This window comes from Aethalodelphis obliquidens, unplaced genomic scaffold (assembly GCF_003676395.1).
Source record: "Aethalodelphis obliquidens isolate GAN/ISIS:26980383/991018 unplaced genomic scaffold, ASM367639v1 scaffold53, whole genome shotgun sequence".
Taxonomy (NCBI): domain Eukaryota; kingdom Metazoa; phylum Chordata; class Mammalia; order Artiodactyla; family Delphinidae; genus Aethalodelphis; species Aethalodelphis obliquidens.
The window spans coordinates 1,934,934-1,953,447 of NW_020837997.1; the positions used below are offsets into that span (position 1 = coordinate 1,934,934).

The 18,514-nt window shown below is 46.7% G+C and overlaps 1 protein-coding gene across 1 annotated transcript in view; it reads right to left on the reverse strand.

Annotated features, from left to right (window-relative positions):
* CPAMD8 (C3 and PZP like alpha-2-macroglobulin domain containing 8) overlaps positions 1-18,514 on the reverse strand; it is a 99,532-nt gene that overhangs the window by 53,518 nt on the left and 27,500 nt on the right. Inside the window, exons 14-19 of the mRNA XM_027084581.1 lie at positions 12,342-12,525; positions 10,873-11,045; positions 10,137-10,286; positions 9,603-9,764; positions 7,966-8,108; positions 4,515-4,577 (exon numbers count right to left, since the gene is read on the reverse strand). Coding sequence (XP_026940382.1) covers positions 4,515-4,577; positions 7,966-8,108; positions 9,603-9,764; positions 10,137-10,286; positions 10,873-11,045; positions 12,342-12,525 — 875 coding nt within the window. The remainder of the gene's footprint in view (positions 1-4,514; positions 4,578-7,965; positions 8,109-9,602; positions 9,765-10,136; positions 10,287-10,872; positions 11,046-12,341; positions 12,526-18,514) is intronic.

An 18,514-nucleotide genomic window follows, 5' to 3' on the forward strand; every position in this document is an offset into this window, starting at 1 on the left:
AGACGCAAAAGACCCCGAAGAGCCAAAGCAATCTTGAGGGAAAAAAACCGTGCTGGATGAATCAGACTCCCTGACTTCAGACTATACTACAAAGCTACAGTAATCAAGACAACATGGTACTAGCACAAAAACAGAAATATAGATCAATGGAACAGGATAGAAAGCCCAGAGATAAACCCATGCACCTATGGTCACCTTATGTTTGATAAAGGAGGCAAGAATATACAATGGAGAAAAGACAGCCTCTTCAATAAGTGGTTCTGGGAAATCTGGACAGCTACGTGTAAGAGAATGAAATTAGAACACTCCCTAACACCATACACAAAAATAAACTCAAAACGGATTAAAGGCCTAGCTGTAAGACCAGACACTATAAAACTCTTAGAGGAAAACATAGGCAGAATACGCTATGACATAAATCACAGCAAGATCCTTTTTGACCCACCTCCTAGAGTAATGGAAAAACAAAAATAAACAAATGGGACCTAATGAAACTTAAAAGCTTTTGCACAGCAAAGGAAACCATAAACAAGACCAAAAGACAACCCTCAGAATGGGAGAAAATATTTGCAAATGAAGCAACTGACAAAGGATTAATCTCCAAAATTTACAGCCAATGCAGCTCAATATCAAAAAAAGAAACAACCCAATCCAAAAATGGGCAGAAGACCTAAATAAACATTTCTCCAAAGAAGATATACAGATTGCCAACAAACACATGAAAGGATGCTCAACATCATTAATCATTAGAGAAATGCAAATCGAAACTACAATGAGGTATCACCTCACACCGGTCAGAATGGTCATCATCAAAAAATCTACAAACAATAAATGCTGGAAAGGGTGTGGAGAAAAGGGAACCCTCTTGCACTGCTGGTGGGAATGTAAATTGATACAGCCACTATGGAGAACAGTATGGGGGTTCCTTAAAAAAACTAAACCTAGAATTACCATATGAACCAGCAATCCCACTACTGGGCATATACCCAGAGAAAACCATTATTCAGAAAGACATATGCACTCCAATGTTCATTGCAGCACTATTTACAATAGCCAGGTCATGGAAGCAACCTAAATGCCCATCGACAGACAAATGGATAAAGAAGGTGTGGTACGTATATACAATGGAATATTACTCAGCCATAAAAAGGAACGAAATTGGGTCATTTGTAGAGACATGGATGGACCTAGAGACTGTCATACAGAGTGAAGTAAGTCAGAGGGAGAAAAACAAATACTGCATATTAATGCATATATGTGGAATCTAGAAAAATGGCACAGATGAACCGGTTTGCAAGGCAGAAATTGAGACACAGATGTAGAGAACAAACGTATGGACACCAAGTGGGGAAAACAGGGTGGGTGGTGGTGGTGGTGGGATGAATTGGGATATTGGGATTGACATATATACACTAATATATATAAAATAGATAGCTAGTAAGAACCTGCTGTATAAAATAAATAAAATAAAATTCAAAAAGAAAAAGAAATGTTTTTGCAAAGATAAATGATATGTCAAAAATTAACTGTTATACTTTGCTACTCAAATTATCTCTGGATTTGAAAGAAATTTTTTTAAATCTCTGCAAAAAGAAAAAGAAAAAAAGGACTTAGAGATGAATGAAAACAAAAGCACAACACACCAAAACTCACAGGATGCATCAAAAGCAGTATTAAGGGGGGAAATTCATAGCTGTAAATGCTTACATTAAAAAATAAGATCTCAAATAAACAGCCTAACTTTGTAACTTAAAGAACTTGAAAAACGAAAACAGAGATCTAATAATAAAGCAGAAATAATAAAGATTATAGCAGAAATAAACAAAACAAAGAATACAAAAATAATAGAGAGGGACTTTCCTCGTGGTCCAGTGGTTAGGACTCTGCGCTCCCAATGCAGGGGGTCCAGGTTCGATCCCTTGTCAGGGAACTAGATCCCGCATGCTGCAACTGAAAGGATCCCACATGGTGCAATGAAGATCTCGCATACCACAACTAAGACATGGCATAGCCAAATAAATTAACTAATTAATTAATTAATTTTTTTTAAAAAAAGAAAAATAATAGAGAAAATCAATGAAACCCAAAGTTGGTTCTTTGAAAAGATTAATAAAATTAACAAACCTTTAGCTAGATGATCTAAGAAAAAAGAGAAAAGACTTAAATTACTAAAATCCAAAATGAAAGTGGGGACATTACTACCAATTCCACGGAAATAAAAAACGATTTTAAGAGACTACTATGAACTACTGTACACCAACAACTTGGATAATCTAGATGAATGGACAAATTCTTAGAAACACAAAACCTACCAAGACTGAATCACAAGGAAATAACAAATCTGAATAGATCTCTAACAAGTAAGGAGATTGAATCAGCAATCAAAATCTTCCCAAAAAGAGAAGCTCTGGATGTGATGGCTTCGCTGGTAAATTCTATCCAACATTTAAAGAAGAACCCTTGTGCACTGTTGGTGGGAATGTAAAATGGTGCAACCACTGTGGAAAACAATATGGTGAATTCTCAAAAAATTAAACACAGAATTACCATATGATCCAGCAACTCCACTTCTGGGTATATACCCAAAAGAATTGAAAGCAGGGTCTCGAAGTGATATTTGCACATCCATATTCATAGAAGGGTTATTCATAATAACCAAAAGGTGGAAGCAACCTAAGTGTCCACCAAAGGACGAATGCATACACGAAATGTGGTCCACCCATACAACGGAATGCTATTCAGGCTTAAAAAGAAAGCAAATTTTGATACATGCCACAACAAGGATGAACCATGAGGACACCATGCTAAGTGAAATGAGCCAGTCACAAAAGGACAAATACTATATGATTCCACTTACATGAGGTCCTTAGAGCAGTAAGATTCATAGAGACAAAAAGTAGAAGAGTGGACGCTAGGGGGCTGAGGGGAGGGAGGATTGGGGAGTTAGTATTTAATGGGGACATAGTTTCAGTTTTGCAAGAGGAAAGGAGTTTTGGAGACGGAGGGTGGTGATGGCAGCACAACAATAGGAATGCACTTATTACCACTGAACCGTACACCTAAAAATAGTTAAGGTGGTCAATTTTATGTTACGTGTATTTTACCAATTTTAAAAATTAGAAAAGAAAAAAAAAAAAAAGAGCCGACGAGTCCTTGCCTGGGCCCAGCAAGAACCTCCTCCTTGGTCTCAGATCTGTACTCTCTGACTCATCCTTGCTCCAGCCAACAGAGGGAGAGAGACCGTCTCAAATCCCAAATGCCTCCCAGCAACCCTCTGTGGCTCTCCACACCCCCACCACAGACCACACGGCCGTCACACTCCCTGCCTCGTCCTCTTGGCCCCACCTGCCTCATCCCAACCATGTGAAAATCACCAGCCTCTCCCAAGCCCCAACTCTTGCCCATGCTGGTCCTGCCTCCTGGATCCCCTTCCCCCCTTCTTGCTTATTTATCCTGTGGGACCCAGCTTGGGCTCCACCTGCCCTGGGAGTCTTTCTAGCTTCCCCAAAGGGTCCCTCTACTTCCTCCCAAGCCCTCCATGAGAACACTGGCCCTACTGAAGCATGAAGCCCTTGGAGGCATAAAACATAAATTCTACGCGTGAGGGGACCCTATCTGCCTTGATCAAGGTGCCATCCCTGGCACCAAAAACACTACCCAGCACCCAAAACATCACCCAGTACACAGAAAATAGATACATTTTTACTCTCCGTACATCTCTGATGATGGACTGACAGCCCATCTTAAATCTGGACTCCCAGAACAAAATGCAGTAATCAGCTTCTGTTCTGACCAGCGGGGAAGACTGCCCATAATGAGGACAAGCACATCCGTGAAAGCGGCCTGAGGAACCCCCAGCTGAGTGCTTGGCTCTGTGCTGAGCATGTGCCACGGCATCTCATGCCAAGAAGGGGACCCCAGCTCAGCAGTCGGTCCACCCGCTGGCCAATCCACTAGCCCCAGGGTCTGAACTTTCATGCCTAACTGGTTTCCCAGGGCAAGTCACCACTACCTTCTGACACTAAGCATTGAAAGAAAAAAGCCAACTGCATCTGGCAAGAATTTAGCACAGCACTGCTGCTTCAAGGCGAACTAAAAGAGAAAACAATGTAGAAAGGAAATGTCCTGAGAGAAGCAGCCTGTTTTGCCGGCAGGAGCCTGAGTCCCCTGAGGAGCGAGGAGGGGGTGGGTGGGTGGAATTGAGTTCATGTTCCAGGGAACTGTAATCATTTTAATGAGCTCGTTATATAAACAGAGCGGATAGAGTTACCCCAAGAGGGAGTTGTTAAGAAGCATGAAGCCCTCAAATTTCATATTTCATAGGCAGATGTCTGAGGCTATAGAGGGATTTGGGGCTGACTTCATAGCTTTGAGTTTTATGTGTTAGAAAAGGATGCCCAATGTCTTACTCAGATGTTGGTGTCAGATCTCCAGGCAAACCGACTGGGAACCATCTTTCATGAGTGCCTCTGAGTCAGCCCACAAAGGCAGCAAAGGAAAGAAATCATACTTACCTGATGTTGAGACAGTGCCAAATCCATGTTTCAGGGAAGTAGGTCCTTTTCTTCTTCTCTGCTCTACGAAAATATTTTTTTTTAAAAAAGAAATGATTGAAGTTTCACGGACATAACTTAATTCTGTTACCTGGCAGGTTAACATTCTACTTGATTAACCTATAACATGTTAGTTCTCTTACCCAGCAGCTTCATATTCTACACGTTTTAATTCTCTGACCTGGAAAGTATTCTACTCTAATAGGACACCATGTGTTAATTCTTTCACCTGGCAGGGTTAACATTCTACTTGATTAGGACTAGTACAAGCGAGGCATCAAAGGCTTGACAGAGGCTTCTTAAAATGACAGTGGTGCCTCGCATCCTGAATTTAGAAGGTAAGAAGGGCCATAGGGACCACCCCATGTCCTCTCCTTTGTTAATTTCCCTCCCTGGGTTTGCCATGTTTTTCTGCATCATTACATAGAGCTCTCCTATCCCCTCTCCCCCTTCCTCTGTGCTTTCATTTTTTTTTTTCAGTTTTTTTTAATTGAAGTATAGTTGACTTACGACATTGTGTTAGTTTAGTTTCTGAAGTACAGCAAAGTGATTCAGTTACACGTATATACATTCTTTCATGTGCTTTCATTCTTGGTTTATCCCTAGAAGCCTCATAGCCCACCTTCCTCAGGGGCTGTCCTATTCTTTTTTTTTTTTCCTTTTCCTTTTTACAGTCTTTATTGAATTTGTTACAATATTGCTTCTGTTTTATGTTTTGGTTTTTGGGCCCCGAGGCAGGTAGGATCTTAGCTCCCCAACCAGGGATTGAACCTGCACCCCCTTCAGTGGAAGGCAAAGTCTTAACCACTGGACTGCCAAGGAAGTCCAGGGACTGTCCTATTCTTTAAAAAATAATATTAATAAGCCCTACTTGACATCTGGCAAAACTTCTCAAGATTAGAAATGCTCACATCTCTTTCAACCTGAGGTTACCTCTCCCAGGGATGAACCCTGAAATTAACCACAGACACATGTGCAAAGACAGACTATGGTGTGGCTCACTGCAGCACTGTGAGAAATAACAAACATCGTTTGGTTAATCAAATGACAGTACATTCACACCGTGGAATATTACGTGTCAGTGAAAAAGGGTAAGGTAAGTATATATGTACTGGTATGAAATGGCCTCTAAGGTTTATCGCTGACTTTAAAAAGGAAGGCACAGAACAGTATTATAGTATTCTCCCACTGCGTTTTTTTTTTTTTTAAATCCTTGTGTATACACAGAAAATTTCTAGAAGGATATCTAAGGAATTATTGACCATCATTGCCTCTTAGAAGGGAGCGGAGGATCTGGAGGTGGGAGGGAGACTTCCATTTCATTATATACCCTTTCATACTCTTTGAAAAATAATTTAACCACATGCATATGGTTAAGAAAAATGTCCTTCAGAATAAGGATGCATTATCCAATGACAAAAAGGCACAAACACTTGCTTTTTAAGGCATTTCTTATGCCTTTCTGCATTGGGATTTACAATTCCCTTTGAGGTTTTGGGTTTTGAGGCTGCCTGCATATCCACTTCAGGCCAAGCTCTCAGGAGGCACGCACATGGGAGGCTCCAGGCTTCCAGAGTAGTGTCTGGCTGAAGGATGCTCAGGGGCCAATATTCCACCTCCTCACTCAACCACATCTCAGAAATGCCTTCGTGTGCGTCCAAAGTACCATAGGGGGAGCCTGGTCTGCCTATGCCCTGATGTGGAGTTTGGAAACGAGGACCCCTGTGGGCCTGTTAAATGTGTGACTTGGGCAGGAAGAACCTAGGGGATCCAGGTATCCAGAAACCACTGCAGAGGAGACTGGGGGGACTGGGAAGGTTCCCAATCTGGGCAGAGAGGGCTTGAAAGAAGAAGAGGGTTTTCATGGACAGGCCTGCCAGGGTGGGAGATCCTCTGGGCCACATCTGGCTCAGAACAAGGGCTAAGGAGTCTGGGTGCCACCCTCAAGGTCTCCAAAGAGACCCAGATGCTGGGGCACTGCTGACCACACTGACCCCATCCCTGGCCCACTTGGTTCTGTGCTTCTCATTTAATGAGTTGGCAGAAAAGGGTACATCCAAGGCCTGCCTCCCCTTTCCCAGCCTACACACCCCTAAATTCACGGAGAGTGAAAAGGCAAGGTCTTCAAAACACCCTACCCCTCCCCAAGCTGGCTGGAGTTGAGGAGTTAGTGGGAGAGGCAGAGAATGAAGAAGGTGGGAAAGAAGACAGGTGGGGGATGGGGGAGCAGAAGGGAGGGAACAAAGGGAAAGACAGGAGAGAACAGGAAACACTACCTCCTGTGAAACAAAGGTTTCCATGAGACCAGAGACAAAGCCACAAATCTAAGGGGGAGATGTGAACTCCTCTCTCTCAGTAATTGACAAGTTAGCAAACAAAGAAACAAAATGAGCAAGGATATGGAGGGTTTGGGCACCATCTACCATAGACTTGACCAAAAGTACTCATAGAGAATCCTATACCCAATGACAGGAGCTTGGACATTCTTTTCAAGTAGATATGAGCATTTACAAAAACAGACCATATACCACATAGCCCGTCTCCAAAATAAAAACCAGATGATGGGTATCATACAGACTATGTTTGTTGACCATAGTGGATATCATACAGACCATGTTCTCTGGCCATGATGCACATCTGACACAAATTTATAAAACACATAAAATTATAATAATTTTAAAAATCACTTGAAAATTGAAAACACCTCTGGGTAAGTCACTTGCCACATCTGGGCAAATCAATTTTTCCGCTAGTAAGAATCTATTTGGAAGCCAGCAATAATGGAAACACTTCATAGCACAACTTGGGTGCAGCCAAAGCAACACTCTGAGGCTTAAACATTTGATTTAAAATAAGAAAGACTGAAAAGTAATTACTTGGTGTCTAACTCCAAAAGGTAAAGAGTTGGAGGGGAAGGGGGAAGAGACAGGAACAGAAGGAAGGAGGAAATGGTGGGAGGAAGAAGAAAGGGTAATAGAGAGAATTTTCTAAGCAGAGTCTCTGGGAGTGGGAGGATCAAGCCACAGTTTCCCACCCTGCCCCAATTTGTCTGTCCCTAGGCAGATCTGCTCCCCTGTTACACCTTCCTTCTCTTCTGCACCCCCAACCCCCAATTCCATGCACTTGGATGGGTCCAAGGACTAGGGGGAGCAGGGCCAAAGTGCTCAGTGCCCCAGCACACTAGGCCATTGGTGAGTCTGGTCCCAAGGAGACACTGGGCAATGTCTGAAGACATTTTTGGTTGTCACAACTGGGGGTAGGGGCGGGGGGTTACTGGCATCTGGTTGGTGGAGACCAGGGATGCCACTCAACACCCTATAGTGCGTGGGACAGCCTCACTGCAGAAAATGATCCAGCCCCAAATGTCAACGGTATGCGTTTAGACAACCCTACTCGAGGCAGTGACAATTACCTGGGGGGTTGTCTGGAGGACACTGCTGCCATCAGGCTCCCTGTGTGGGGCTGGAAGGCAGGGACAGCCTCATCAGTGTACAGGCCGCCGTCTTGCCGGTGGTTCAGGCTCACCAGGTCTGTCATCACCACCAGTCCTGTTTCCTAGGCAACAGATAATGCCCAGACCCACAGTGGGGAAGTGGACATTGTAGTCCCAGAGGTCACTGCCCCAACATCACTGCTGCGTAGCCCTGAGGGAATCAGTCCTCTCTCCAGGCTTGGTGACACGGACTAAGGGGGTCATGGGACCCAGTAACCATCCAGGGCAGAGCAGAGGGGAGGCCAGCGCGTTTGTGGTCTAGGCACAAAAGGCCACATCTTGTATGATTCCATTTATATGAGACGTCCAACACCACAGGCAGATCAATGGTTGCCAGGTGCTGGGGGAGGGTGGGTGTGGAGTGACTGCTAATGGTGACAGGTCTCCTTTTGGGGTGATGGAAATGTTCTGGAACTAGACAGAGGTGCTGGTTTGCACAGCACTGTGAACGTACTAAATGCCACTGAATTGTTCACTTTAAAATGGGTTAATTTTCTGCTATGTGAATTTCACCTCTATTTAAAACAAATCAATTGGCGCAGTGCCTAATCCGGACCAAGAGCCAATGACTGTGGGCTGCAGTTATTACTGTTATAATATAGGGACTTCCCTGGTGGTCCAGTGGTTAAGACTTCACCTTCCAGTGTAGGGGGTGCGGGTTTGATCTCTGGTCGGGGAGGTAAGATCCCACGTGCCTCACGACCAAAACACATAAAACAGAAGCAGTTGTAACAAATTCAATAAAGACTTTAAAAAAATGGTCACATCAAAAAAATTCTTTAATAAAATAATGATATATATGTCTATATATTGGTATATATATTTGATACAGCAAAATGTTAACTGTGGGATCCAAGTGGTGGATCCACAGGTGTTCGCTAATTCGTTCAACGTTTCTGTATGTTTGAAAATGTTCCATAATAAAAATGGGAGGAAAAGGATGCCTGTTATTTATTTTAATTTGTTTTGGCCATGCCGCAGGGCTTGCAGGATCTTAGTTCCCCGACCAGGGATTGAACCCAGGCACCAGCAGTGAAAGCACAGAGTCCTAACCACTGGACCACCAGAGGATTCCCAAGGATGCCTTTTAAATGATTTAAAACCTAGGATGAAAAGTGCTCTCATGCATTTGAGTGGAGACCGCCAGCATGCTAAAGTGGGCTAGAATGACATTTGTGTGTATTGCGTCTCCAGCAGCGCCCTGGTCCCCGGAGCCAGGAAGGAAGGGGACAGATTTGAGCTATAAATGTCAGCAAGGGACCTGAGAACACGGCACCTGCACCCACAGTGTAGGTTTTCCTTCCACCAAAGCACTTTCATCATCATTGCTCCAGAACAAGTTCAAGTTATCAACGGATACTCATTCTGCTCTCGTCCGTTTTGCAAATTGGGAGGGTCCACATATGAGCTTCCACTGGGGAGAATCAAAAAAGATTCTGCAATGCTAAAAGTTTGGAAACTTCCACCCCAACCCATCTCTGTACCCCGAGACCCTTTGTTTCAAAGGAAAAGGAGCTCAGAAGGGGGCGGTGGGGTCCAAGACCACCTCTCCTTACGGCAAAGGCAAACCCGGAGTCCTTGGTGACACCCCAGGGCCACAGGAAGATGGAGGAGCGCCGGCGTCGTCGGGCCATCAGCCCAGCCCACCAGAAGGGTCCATCCTCCCTGGACACCCCGAAAGCATCAGAAACATCGTAATCTTCCAATTCCCGGAAAACCTACAAAGAAAGGGGAGCAGGAACTGGTCAACTGAGGGTTTCTTTTCAACCCAAACTGGCCTGGCATGCTCCCATCTCAACCTCCTCTCACATGTATCACTTGGAACCAATCTTAGGAGACAGGAGTTGGTGGCATTAACCCATTTTTAAGATGGGAAGCGTGGGGCTGAAGAGGTGGGACCCGGACAACGTGACATTGGATTTGACTCCAAGATCTTTTAACTGCACCCAAACAGCGACAAGGATGGGGTTTGCTGAGAATGAACCCAGTGAAGAGAGACAATCTGGATTTATACAGGGCTTTTCAGTTATTGGAAAGGAAGAGACGTCCGTGAAGGTGCTGGAGCCCAGTGCCCAAGGGCCCCCGCTCACCTGGGTGGGAGTCAGCCGAAACCCAGACCTGAGCAAGTAGATGCTCTTGTCAACCGCAGCCACACACACGCAACTGCCCCTTGCAGCCCTGACCCGCAGATCGACGACTTCCCCGGGTTGGGTCTCATTTGCTGAATATGTCAGTGAAACCTGGACCCAAACACAGCAGAAAACTCGGGAGCTTGACCAAACTCTCCAGACCCACCCACCCACCCACCCTCTCTGCCCTCCGAGAAGAGTCGGTCCTCGCCAGCTCAGCTGGGACCCTGGCTTTGCTGCCCAGATGAGGAAAAGGATGGGAGGCTGAATGACGGGAACCAGGCTGGCGCAACTGGTACATTCTGTGCAGAAGATGGGAGGGGAGAAGAGAGGTGGGGAGAGGGGCGGTGACAGAGGACATGTTGCAGCCAGTTTTGGAGGGCGCAGGGAGAGGACGTGGGGGGCGGAGCCCGTTTGGGGGTACGTGAGTGGAGCCCAGCAGGGACAGAGAACAGCTGACCACTTTTCCTGTGTGTAATGAATCCCCATCTGGGTGAGTTTTGGAGGATCTCCAGTAAAGACGCAACTTAGGATCCTGAAGGTAGGGCAACCCTTAAAAGTCCTGCCTGTCATACTATGTGAAGTCTGAGTGGCAGCTGTGTGCAGTCTACCCCAGCCCCGACACCCTGGAGCCCTCAGCCCTGATGACTCTTGCCCATCGCCTCTCCCTCCCCCAGTTTGGTACCCGATGCTCTACCTGGTTTTCAAAGAAGGTCTCAACAGCAAACTGGAGGCTGTCAGCCACCCCTTCTCCATTCTCCCTGACGTAGAAGGCCAGCAGGCGGCCGAGGGGGACCATGCTGGGGGTCACGGTCAGCCGGAGAGAGGTCACGCACACATTGACCTCTGCTGCTGGGGCTGGAGAGGGCTCTTAGACAAGTCAAAGGTGGGGAGAGACATGAAAGCTCAGCATCCCACAGTAGAACCACCGATGCCCCAGTTGCTCTGGGGGTTACATAGGGGGTGGCGCGAAGAGATGGCAGCCCAGGGCTGGCCCAGGGCAACTACTCCATGGATACTCACACCCCCTGTTATTTCACCCAGAAGGGAAGATAAACCCAAGAGGATGTGGACGCACAATGTCCAGAGCACCATTCAGGCCAGTGGTTCTCAACCATGGCAATGCTACTCCCCAGGGGGCATTTGGTAATTCTGGTTGTCGCAACTTGGGGGTGTTACTGGCATCTAGTGGGTGGAGGCCAGGGATGCTATCCAACACCCTACAATGCACAGGACAGCCCCACAGAGAATAATCCGGCCCCAAACATCAGTAGTGTGGAGGATGAGAAACTGACGTGGATGAGAGAGACCCTGTCTGACGTCCTGTCTGCCTGTCTGCCCGCCTTCCTATCCATCATCCATCCATCCATCCATCCAATTATCCACCCATCCATCCATCTATGACTCTATCTAACCATCCATCTATCAATTTATCTATTGATTCTATTTATAAAGCCATCTCTTTATCGACCTACCTATCCATGACTCTATCCATCCATCAACTTATCTATTGATAATTCTATCTATGAATCTGTCTCCCTATCTATCTATCTATCTATCTATCTCAGTGATTCACACCCAGGCGTCACTTTTCCCCCTAGAGACACTGGTGATATCTGGAGACATTTTAGGTTGTCATACTGTGTGTAGGGGGGTTGCCACTGGCATCTAGTGGGGGGAGACCAGGGATGTTGCTCAGCAGCCTACAGTGCACAGCACAGGCCCCATAACAAAGAATATCCTGCAAGTGTCCACAGTCCCTAGTTAGGGGATCCTGCTTGAGGCAGAAGGGCTGTGAAGAGGACGAGGCTGGGGAGACCCAGGGGAGGAGGTGGGTCTTGTGAGGAACATGTGGAAAAGAAGGACCCCTACATGGGGAATCAGTCTGGGCAAAGGCGGAAGGGGCCTGGCAGATGGCAACCTGGCACAGCGTGGGCCTGTGCAGGGGCCCAGCCCATGGCAGCCTCAAGAAGCGATGCCTCCAACAGCTGGTCACTGCCCAACCTCCTGGCCCCAACCCGGTCTTGCCTGGGACGTGTGCCCTCCACCCTGAGGCAGGCCCCCCCTCCTGGCTGCACCCTGCCTACTCCTCTTTGCTGGGGCGCCCACCCCAGTCTCAATGGTTCAGAAGGAATATAGGAACCTCCAGCCCGTGGCCTAGCTCACCTGTCTCGGAAAGGTGCGTTAAGCGGATGGGCTTCTCCGGGGCTGCCCGTTTGCTTCTCTGCTGGGTGATGTGGGCAGGCTGCTGGCCCGAGAGCACAATGTTGCCCCTCGCAGCCACCTCATAGTACAGAGTGAAATTGCAGGGACACGTGGACTTCACTGGGAAATGGGCATCCTCCCCGACCTGTGGGAGACATGGAGCATGGGGAGCCATGCCTGACATCCACAGCCCAGCACCAGTGCCACAGCCTACCCTAGGGAGAAGGCCACTGTGGGGCCACAGGGAGGCCAAGAAAGCTGAGGGAGGAGCACTGGCTTCAGAGCTGAGTGCTCAGCATCCAGTCCTGGCTGTGGCCACATCGCCATGGCAACCTCAGCTGATGCTCTGTAAATGGGGCTGTGCTGCGGATGAACCGTGATAAGGGGATGGAAACTCTCCGTGAGTGCAGTGTAGTAAGGCTCTGAACCTAGCCTAAGAGAGGTCTGGCCTTTGTCCCCTGCTCCTGGAAGGTGATCTTTAAGGCCTTGAAATGTCCTGCCTGATGAGTCTTTGTTTATCTGGGGTCTGGGGCACACCAGATACTAACAATATAATTTACGGTAGGGACATTGGGCCACACTATATCAGTTTGACCTCTGGAGGGGCTGAGACTAGGGTCGGCCAGGCAGGTGGTTAGCCATGTCTAGGTGGCTAACCTCCAATAAAAACCCTGGACACTGAGGTTCGGGTGAACACCCCTGGTTGGCAGTACACCATGCACGTGGTCACACGTTGTTGCCCGCAAAGCCACACTGCCCTTGACTCTATGGGGGGAGGACAACTGGAAGTTCACATTCAGAACTCACCTGGCCTTATGATCCTCTTGCCTTGCCTGTTTTTAATCTGTATCTTTCACTGTATTAAACTGTAACTGATTCTAACAGCTTTCAGAGATTCTGTGACTCCCTCCAGAGATTAAAGAAACCGAAGGTGGTTTGGTGACCCCCCCAGATTCTGCGATTGATGGGGGATGGTCTTGGGGACTATTCCCTAACTTCACAGGCGCCAGTGCAGGCAATGGGCTGGAACTTCTCATTGGATATACACTTGATGAGTTGGGTTCTATCACAATCCCCAAGTTTCCAGAGGGGATTTGACCCCTTCCCAACATCAGTGAGTGGTGAGGACAGGATTCAAAGCCCAAAGGGCTGAAGCCAGAGCCCCATGCTTAACCTCCACGCTGCCCTCATTCCCTGTGTTACAGCTGAGGTCTCCCGGGTCCTGTGACCTCCCCAAGAGCTTGGAGTGTGACCATTTCCAACACTGATGTTACAGGCTGCATGAGAAGTCATCCTCTGGACTTTTGCCCCAGAGGTTCCCTCCTCTGCCCCATGTTTTACAATCCATGACTCTCCCCAAACATCTGGGCCACCCTGAATGCCCAGAGGAGGGTAATCTGAGGTGGTGAGTATCATTCTCACTGTGGGTCCTTGGGCAAGTCATTTCACCTCTCTGATCCTCAGTTTCCCCGTTTGTAAAATAAGGTTATATCTCCTGGACAGAAGGTCCTGAGGATCCAATGAAATGATGAACATATCATTCTCAACACCACACCTGTTCACTGTGGGTGGTTAATAAATGTCATTCTACTTCCCACTGAAGACAAGAACCCACCCGTTTAAGGAGCTGACCCAAAGGTACTCACTCCCACAGCCAAATCTGGGAAACTGGAGTAGCAGAAAGAAGAATGAACTCTTCAAGAGTGTCAAGGTCATGAAAGAGAAGGAAAGACCAAGAAACCATCAGACTGGAGGACACAAAATGCAGTGTGAGATCCTGCATGGGATCCTGGACCGAAAAAAGCAGGTGCCTGGAAAAACTAGGGAAATGCAAATAAAGTCCGGGGTTTAGTTATGTCCAGTGCTGATGTCTTAGTTTTGACGAATGTGTCATGGTCTCATAAGATGGTAACATTAGGGGGAAGCCTAACGAAGTGCCAGTGGCCTTTTTTGTCCAAGTGCAAAAGCTAAAAAAATCCTAAAATTCACACGGAAATGCAAAGGATCCAGGATAACCAAAACAATCTTGACAAAGAACAAAGTTGTAGCACTCACGCTTGCCAATTTCAAAACTTACTACAAAGCTACAGTATCAAGACAGTGTGGTATTGGTATAAGGACAGACATATAGATCAATAGGATAGAACTGAGAGCCCAGAAGTAAACCTCTGTGGCAAACTGATTCTCATCAAGGGTGCCAAGACCTTTTGAAGGGGAAAGAACAGTCTTTTCAACAGATGATTCTGGAACAACTGGATCTCCACATTCAAAAGAATGAAGTTGGACCCTACCTCACACCATATACAGAAGTTTACTCAAAATGGTTCAAAGACTTAAATGTAAGAGCTAAAACCATAAACTGTTAGGAGAAAACATAGGGGTAAACCTTCATGACCTTGGATTTGGCAATGGTTTCTTTGAGATACAGCACCAAAAGCACAAACAACAAAAGAAAAATAATAGATAAATTGGATTTCACCCAAATTAAAAACCTTTGTTGCATCAAAGGACACTATCAGGAAGGTGAAAGGACAACCCACAGAATGGCAGAAAAGACTTCCAAGTCATATATCTGATAAGGGTCTAATGTCCAAATTATATAAAGTACCCTCACAAAAACAAAAAGACAAATGATTTAAAACACTAGGGAAAGAAAGCTGGATGAAGGATATGCAGGAACTCTCTGCGCTATATGAGCAACTCTTCTGTAAGTCTAAAGTTATTCCAAAATCTGAAATGAAAAAAGGAAGCATGGTGGTAACAGATTACAACACCTTGAATCATCTTTTAGGAGTTCACAAGTCCATAGGCACACGGAAAACAACAATAATACAGCAAAAATAATAGTGGGGCAAGTTCTTTTTTTACCAGCTAATAAATTTAGAAGGAATGTCAGAATCATCGTAAGTGCAGAAATCAGAGTATCCACCATAAAGCCAATGTGATAACTGATTACAGCAAGAATCATCAAAGATGCCAAAGGCATTTGGTGAAAGGTTGCTGGGGCTCAGGGAATCATCAAAGATGCCAAAGGCATTTGGTGAAAGGTTGCTGGGGCTCAGGACACTGTGGCAGGGACCTCAGAGTGTCACCCAGATTATTTATTAGCTTCACCTGCAGAGGGAAAGAGCTGGTAGGAACCAGACCCAGCTTCAGCAAGGGTGGGGCTGCCCAAATCTGTGCCTCCTGATGGCGCTCAACAAAAGGAGTACGTACATAGTAGTTTCGCCAGAACCATGTTTTAACCTGAATCTCGCTCATAATGTGGGATAATCTACAAGATCACAGGCTTGAATTCTTTACAAAAGTCATGGCAATGAAAAGGCAGGGAGACTGTTCTAGATCAAGAACGATTACGGACACAGAAGAGCCAAATGCAACTTTTAAATTGATCCTGAGTAAAATGCAGGCACGCATACACACACGCACACACAGGTGAGCACACACACATGTGCACATGCACAAGCATGCATCTACAAGACATGCACACTCACACATATGTGCAGGCATGCATGGGTGTGCACACACACTATATATAAACTATATCTCGAGGACACCTTTGAGAATCTGAATATTGCCTGTGAATTAGACAATATGATTGAGTTAATATAATTTTCTCAGATATAACAATGACCTTGCGGTCATGTTGAAGAATGTCCCTATTTTTAAGACACATTATGCTCAAGTATTTAAGAGTGAAGCATCATATCTGTAATTTACTTTCAAATATTGCAGTCAAAAAAGGGGGAGGGCTTCCCTGGTGGCGCAGTGGTTGAGAGTCCGCCTGCCGATGCAGGGGACACGGGTTCCTGCCCCGGTCCGGGAAGATCCCACATGCCGCGGAGCGGCTGGGCCCGTGAGCCATGGCCGCTGAGCCTGCGCGTCCGGAGCCTGCACTCCACAACGGGAGAGGCCACAACAGTGAGAGGCCCGCGTACCTCAATAAATAAATAAATAAATAAATAAAGTGGAAACAAATAGATGGATAAATAGGTGAGTGGATGGATGGATGGGTAGATGGGTGGGGGAATGGGTGGTAGGTGGATGATGGGTGCATGGGTGGGTAGATGGGAGGATGGATGGATGGGTGGATCGGTGGGGGGGGGGTGGGTAGATGGGTGGGTGGATGGGTGGATGGAGAGATAAATAGATGAGTGGATGGATGGGTGGATGGGTAGATGGATGGGTAGGTAGGTGAGTGGGTGGGTGGGTAGATGGGTGGGTAGATGGATGGAGGCAAAATATTAATTCATAAATCTAGGTGAAAAGCGTATGGTTATTTATTATACTTTTTTTTATTTCTCTCTAAATTTGCAAATATCCTCCTTATAACAACACCCAAACAAAAGTCTCTTTCTGTTTGAGATGTTGGGAAAAAAAAGGAAAGAGTGCAAATCTTTTTCTTCTTCTCACGAACTAACCCCATGGCATCAGAGCAACCCTAAAATATTGGGGTGACAGCCCCATTTACAGAGCAGCTCCTCCCTGCACATCCCTTGGTGCTGGAGGAAGAAGAAAGGGCCCCAACACAGAGCTGGGACTGCACCAGGCATGGTCACTCTTGCCTCAATGCCCTGAGGTCACACTCAGGGCCCCTCGATGACAGTCTGGGACGGGGAGAGCTGGCGCCTGCTGACCTGACTGAGGCAGGACAGAGGTGTCCCTCCAAGAAGAAATTCTGAGCGGCCCAGCCAAGTCCTCGCCTACGGGAACAGTGGTCCCAGCAGACATGACACAGGACTCCTTCCCACCCCCACAAGAAGGTGGCCAACCCCAGCACCCCTACGCTGCACAGATGGTTAAACAGTATTAAAACAAGAACAGCGTGTGCAGCCTAGCTGGGCACGACCTCACTGGAGTTTCTCATTCTCATAACCCCCACAGAGGGCCATTAAGCCCAGGGAGTAGGCAGCCCTGCCACCTCAGTTCCTCCAAGATGCGTCCCAGGGGCCCCTCAGGGCTGGGCAGCACCCTCGGAGAGGGGATCTCAGAGGTTTACAGGACTGGTAGGGCCCGGGAGTCCCATTGGCAAGTGGTTTCCATTAGAGGCAATGCTGGCAAGCCTGCCACCACCCACGGCAGCCGGGCTCAGCCCTCAGAGCATCAATTAGGGGAATTAACGGAGTGCTTTATAAAACATACATATACGTATATATCGTTTAATAGGTGAGGGGACAAACAAACCGCAGTTGATCCAAACCATATGATGCAATATAATTCGCCACGAAAATGAAAGGCCCTCTCAAGTCAGAAAAAGAGTCGTACGTAGTTCGATGCAAATTGCTAAATGAAAGAAGCCAATCTGGGGACTTCCCTGGTGGTCCAGTGGCTAAGACTCCGCACTTCCAATGCAGGGGGCCTGGGTTCAATCCCTGGTCAGGGAACTAGGTCCCACATGTCGCAACTAAAAAAGATCCCACATACCACAACGAAGATCCCGCAAGTGGCAACAAAGATCCCACGTGCTGCAACTAAGACCCGGCACAGGACTCCCCTGGTGGCGCAATGGTTAAGAATCCGCCTGCCAATGCAGGGGACACGGGTTCAATCCCAGGTCCAGGAAGATCCCACATGCCGCAGAGCAATTAAGCCTATGCGCCACAACTACTGAGCCCACGTGCCACAACTATTGAAGCCCACGTGCCTAGAGCCCGTGCTCCACAACAAGAGAAGCCACCACAATGAGAAGCACGTGCACCACAATGAAGAGTAGCCCCCGCTCGTTACAACTAGAGAAAGCCCTCGTGCAGCAACGAACCCAACACAGCCAAAAAAAAAAAAAAAAAGACCCACTGCAGCCAAATAAATAAATAAATATTTTTTAAAAAAGAAGAAGACAATCTGAAAAGGACACGCACTGTATAATTCTGGCTCTATGACATTCCGGAAAAGGAAAAAGTATAAAGACAGTGAAAAGCTCAGCGTTTGCCAGGGGTTGGAGGGAGGGAGGGAGGAATAGGTAGAGCACAGTGGATTTTTCGGGAAGTGAAACGATCCTGTATGACGTTGTAACGGTGGATACATGACATTGTGCATTTGTCATAAAACGTGCACCACCAAGAGGGAACCCTGACATACACTGGGGACTTCAGTGCATAATCTCATATTAATAGCGGCTCATCAATTTTAACAGA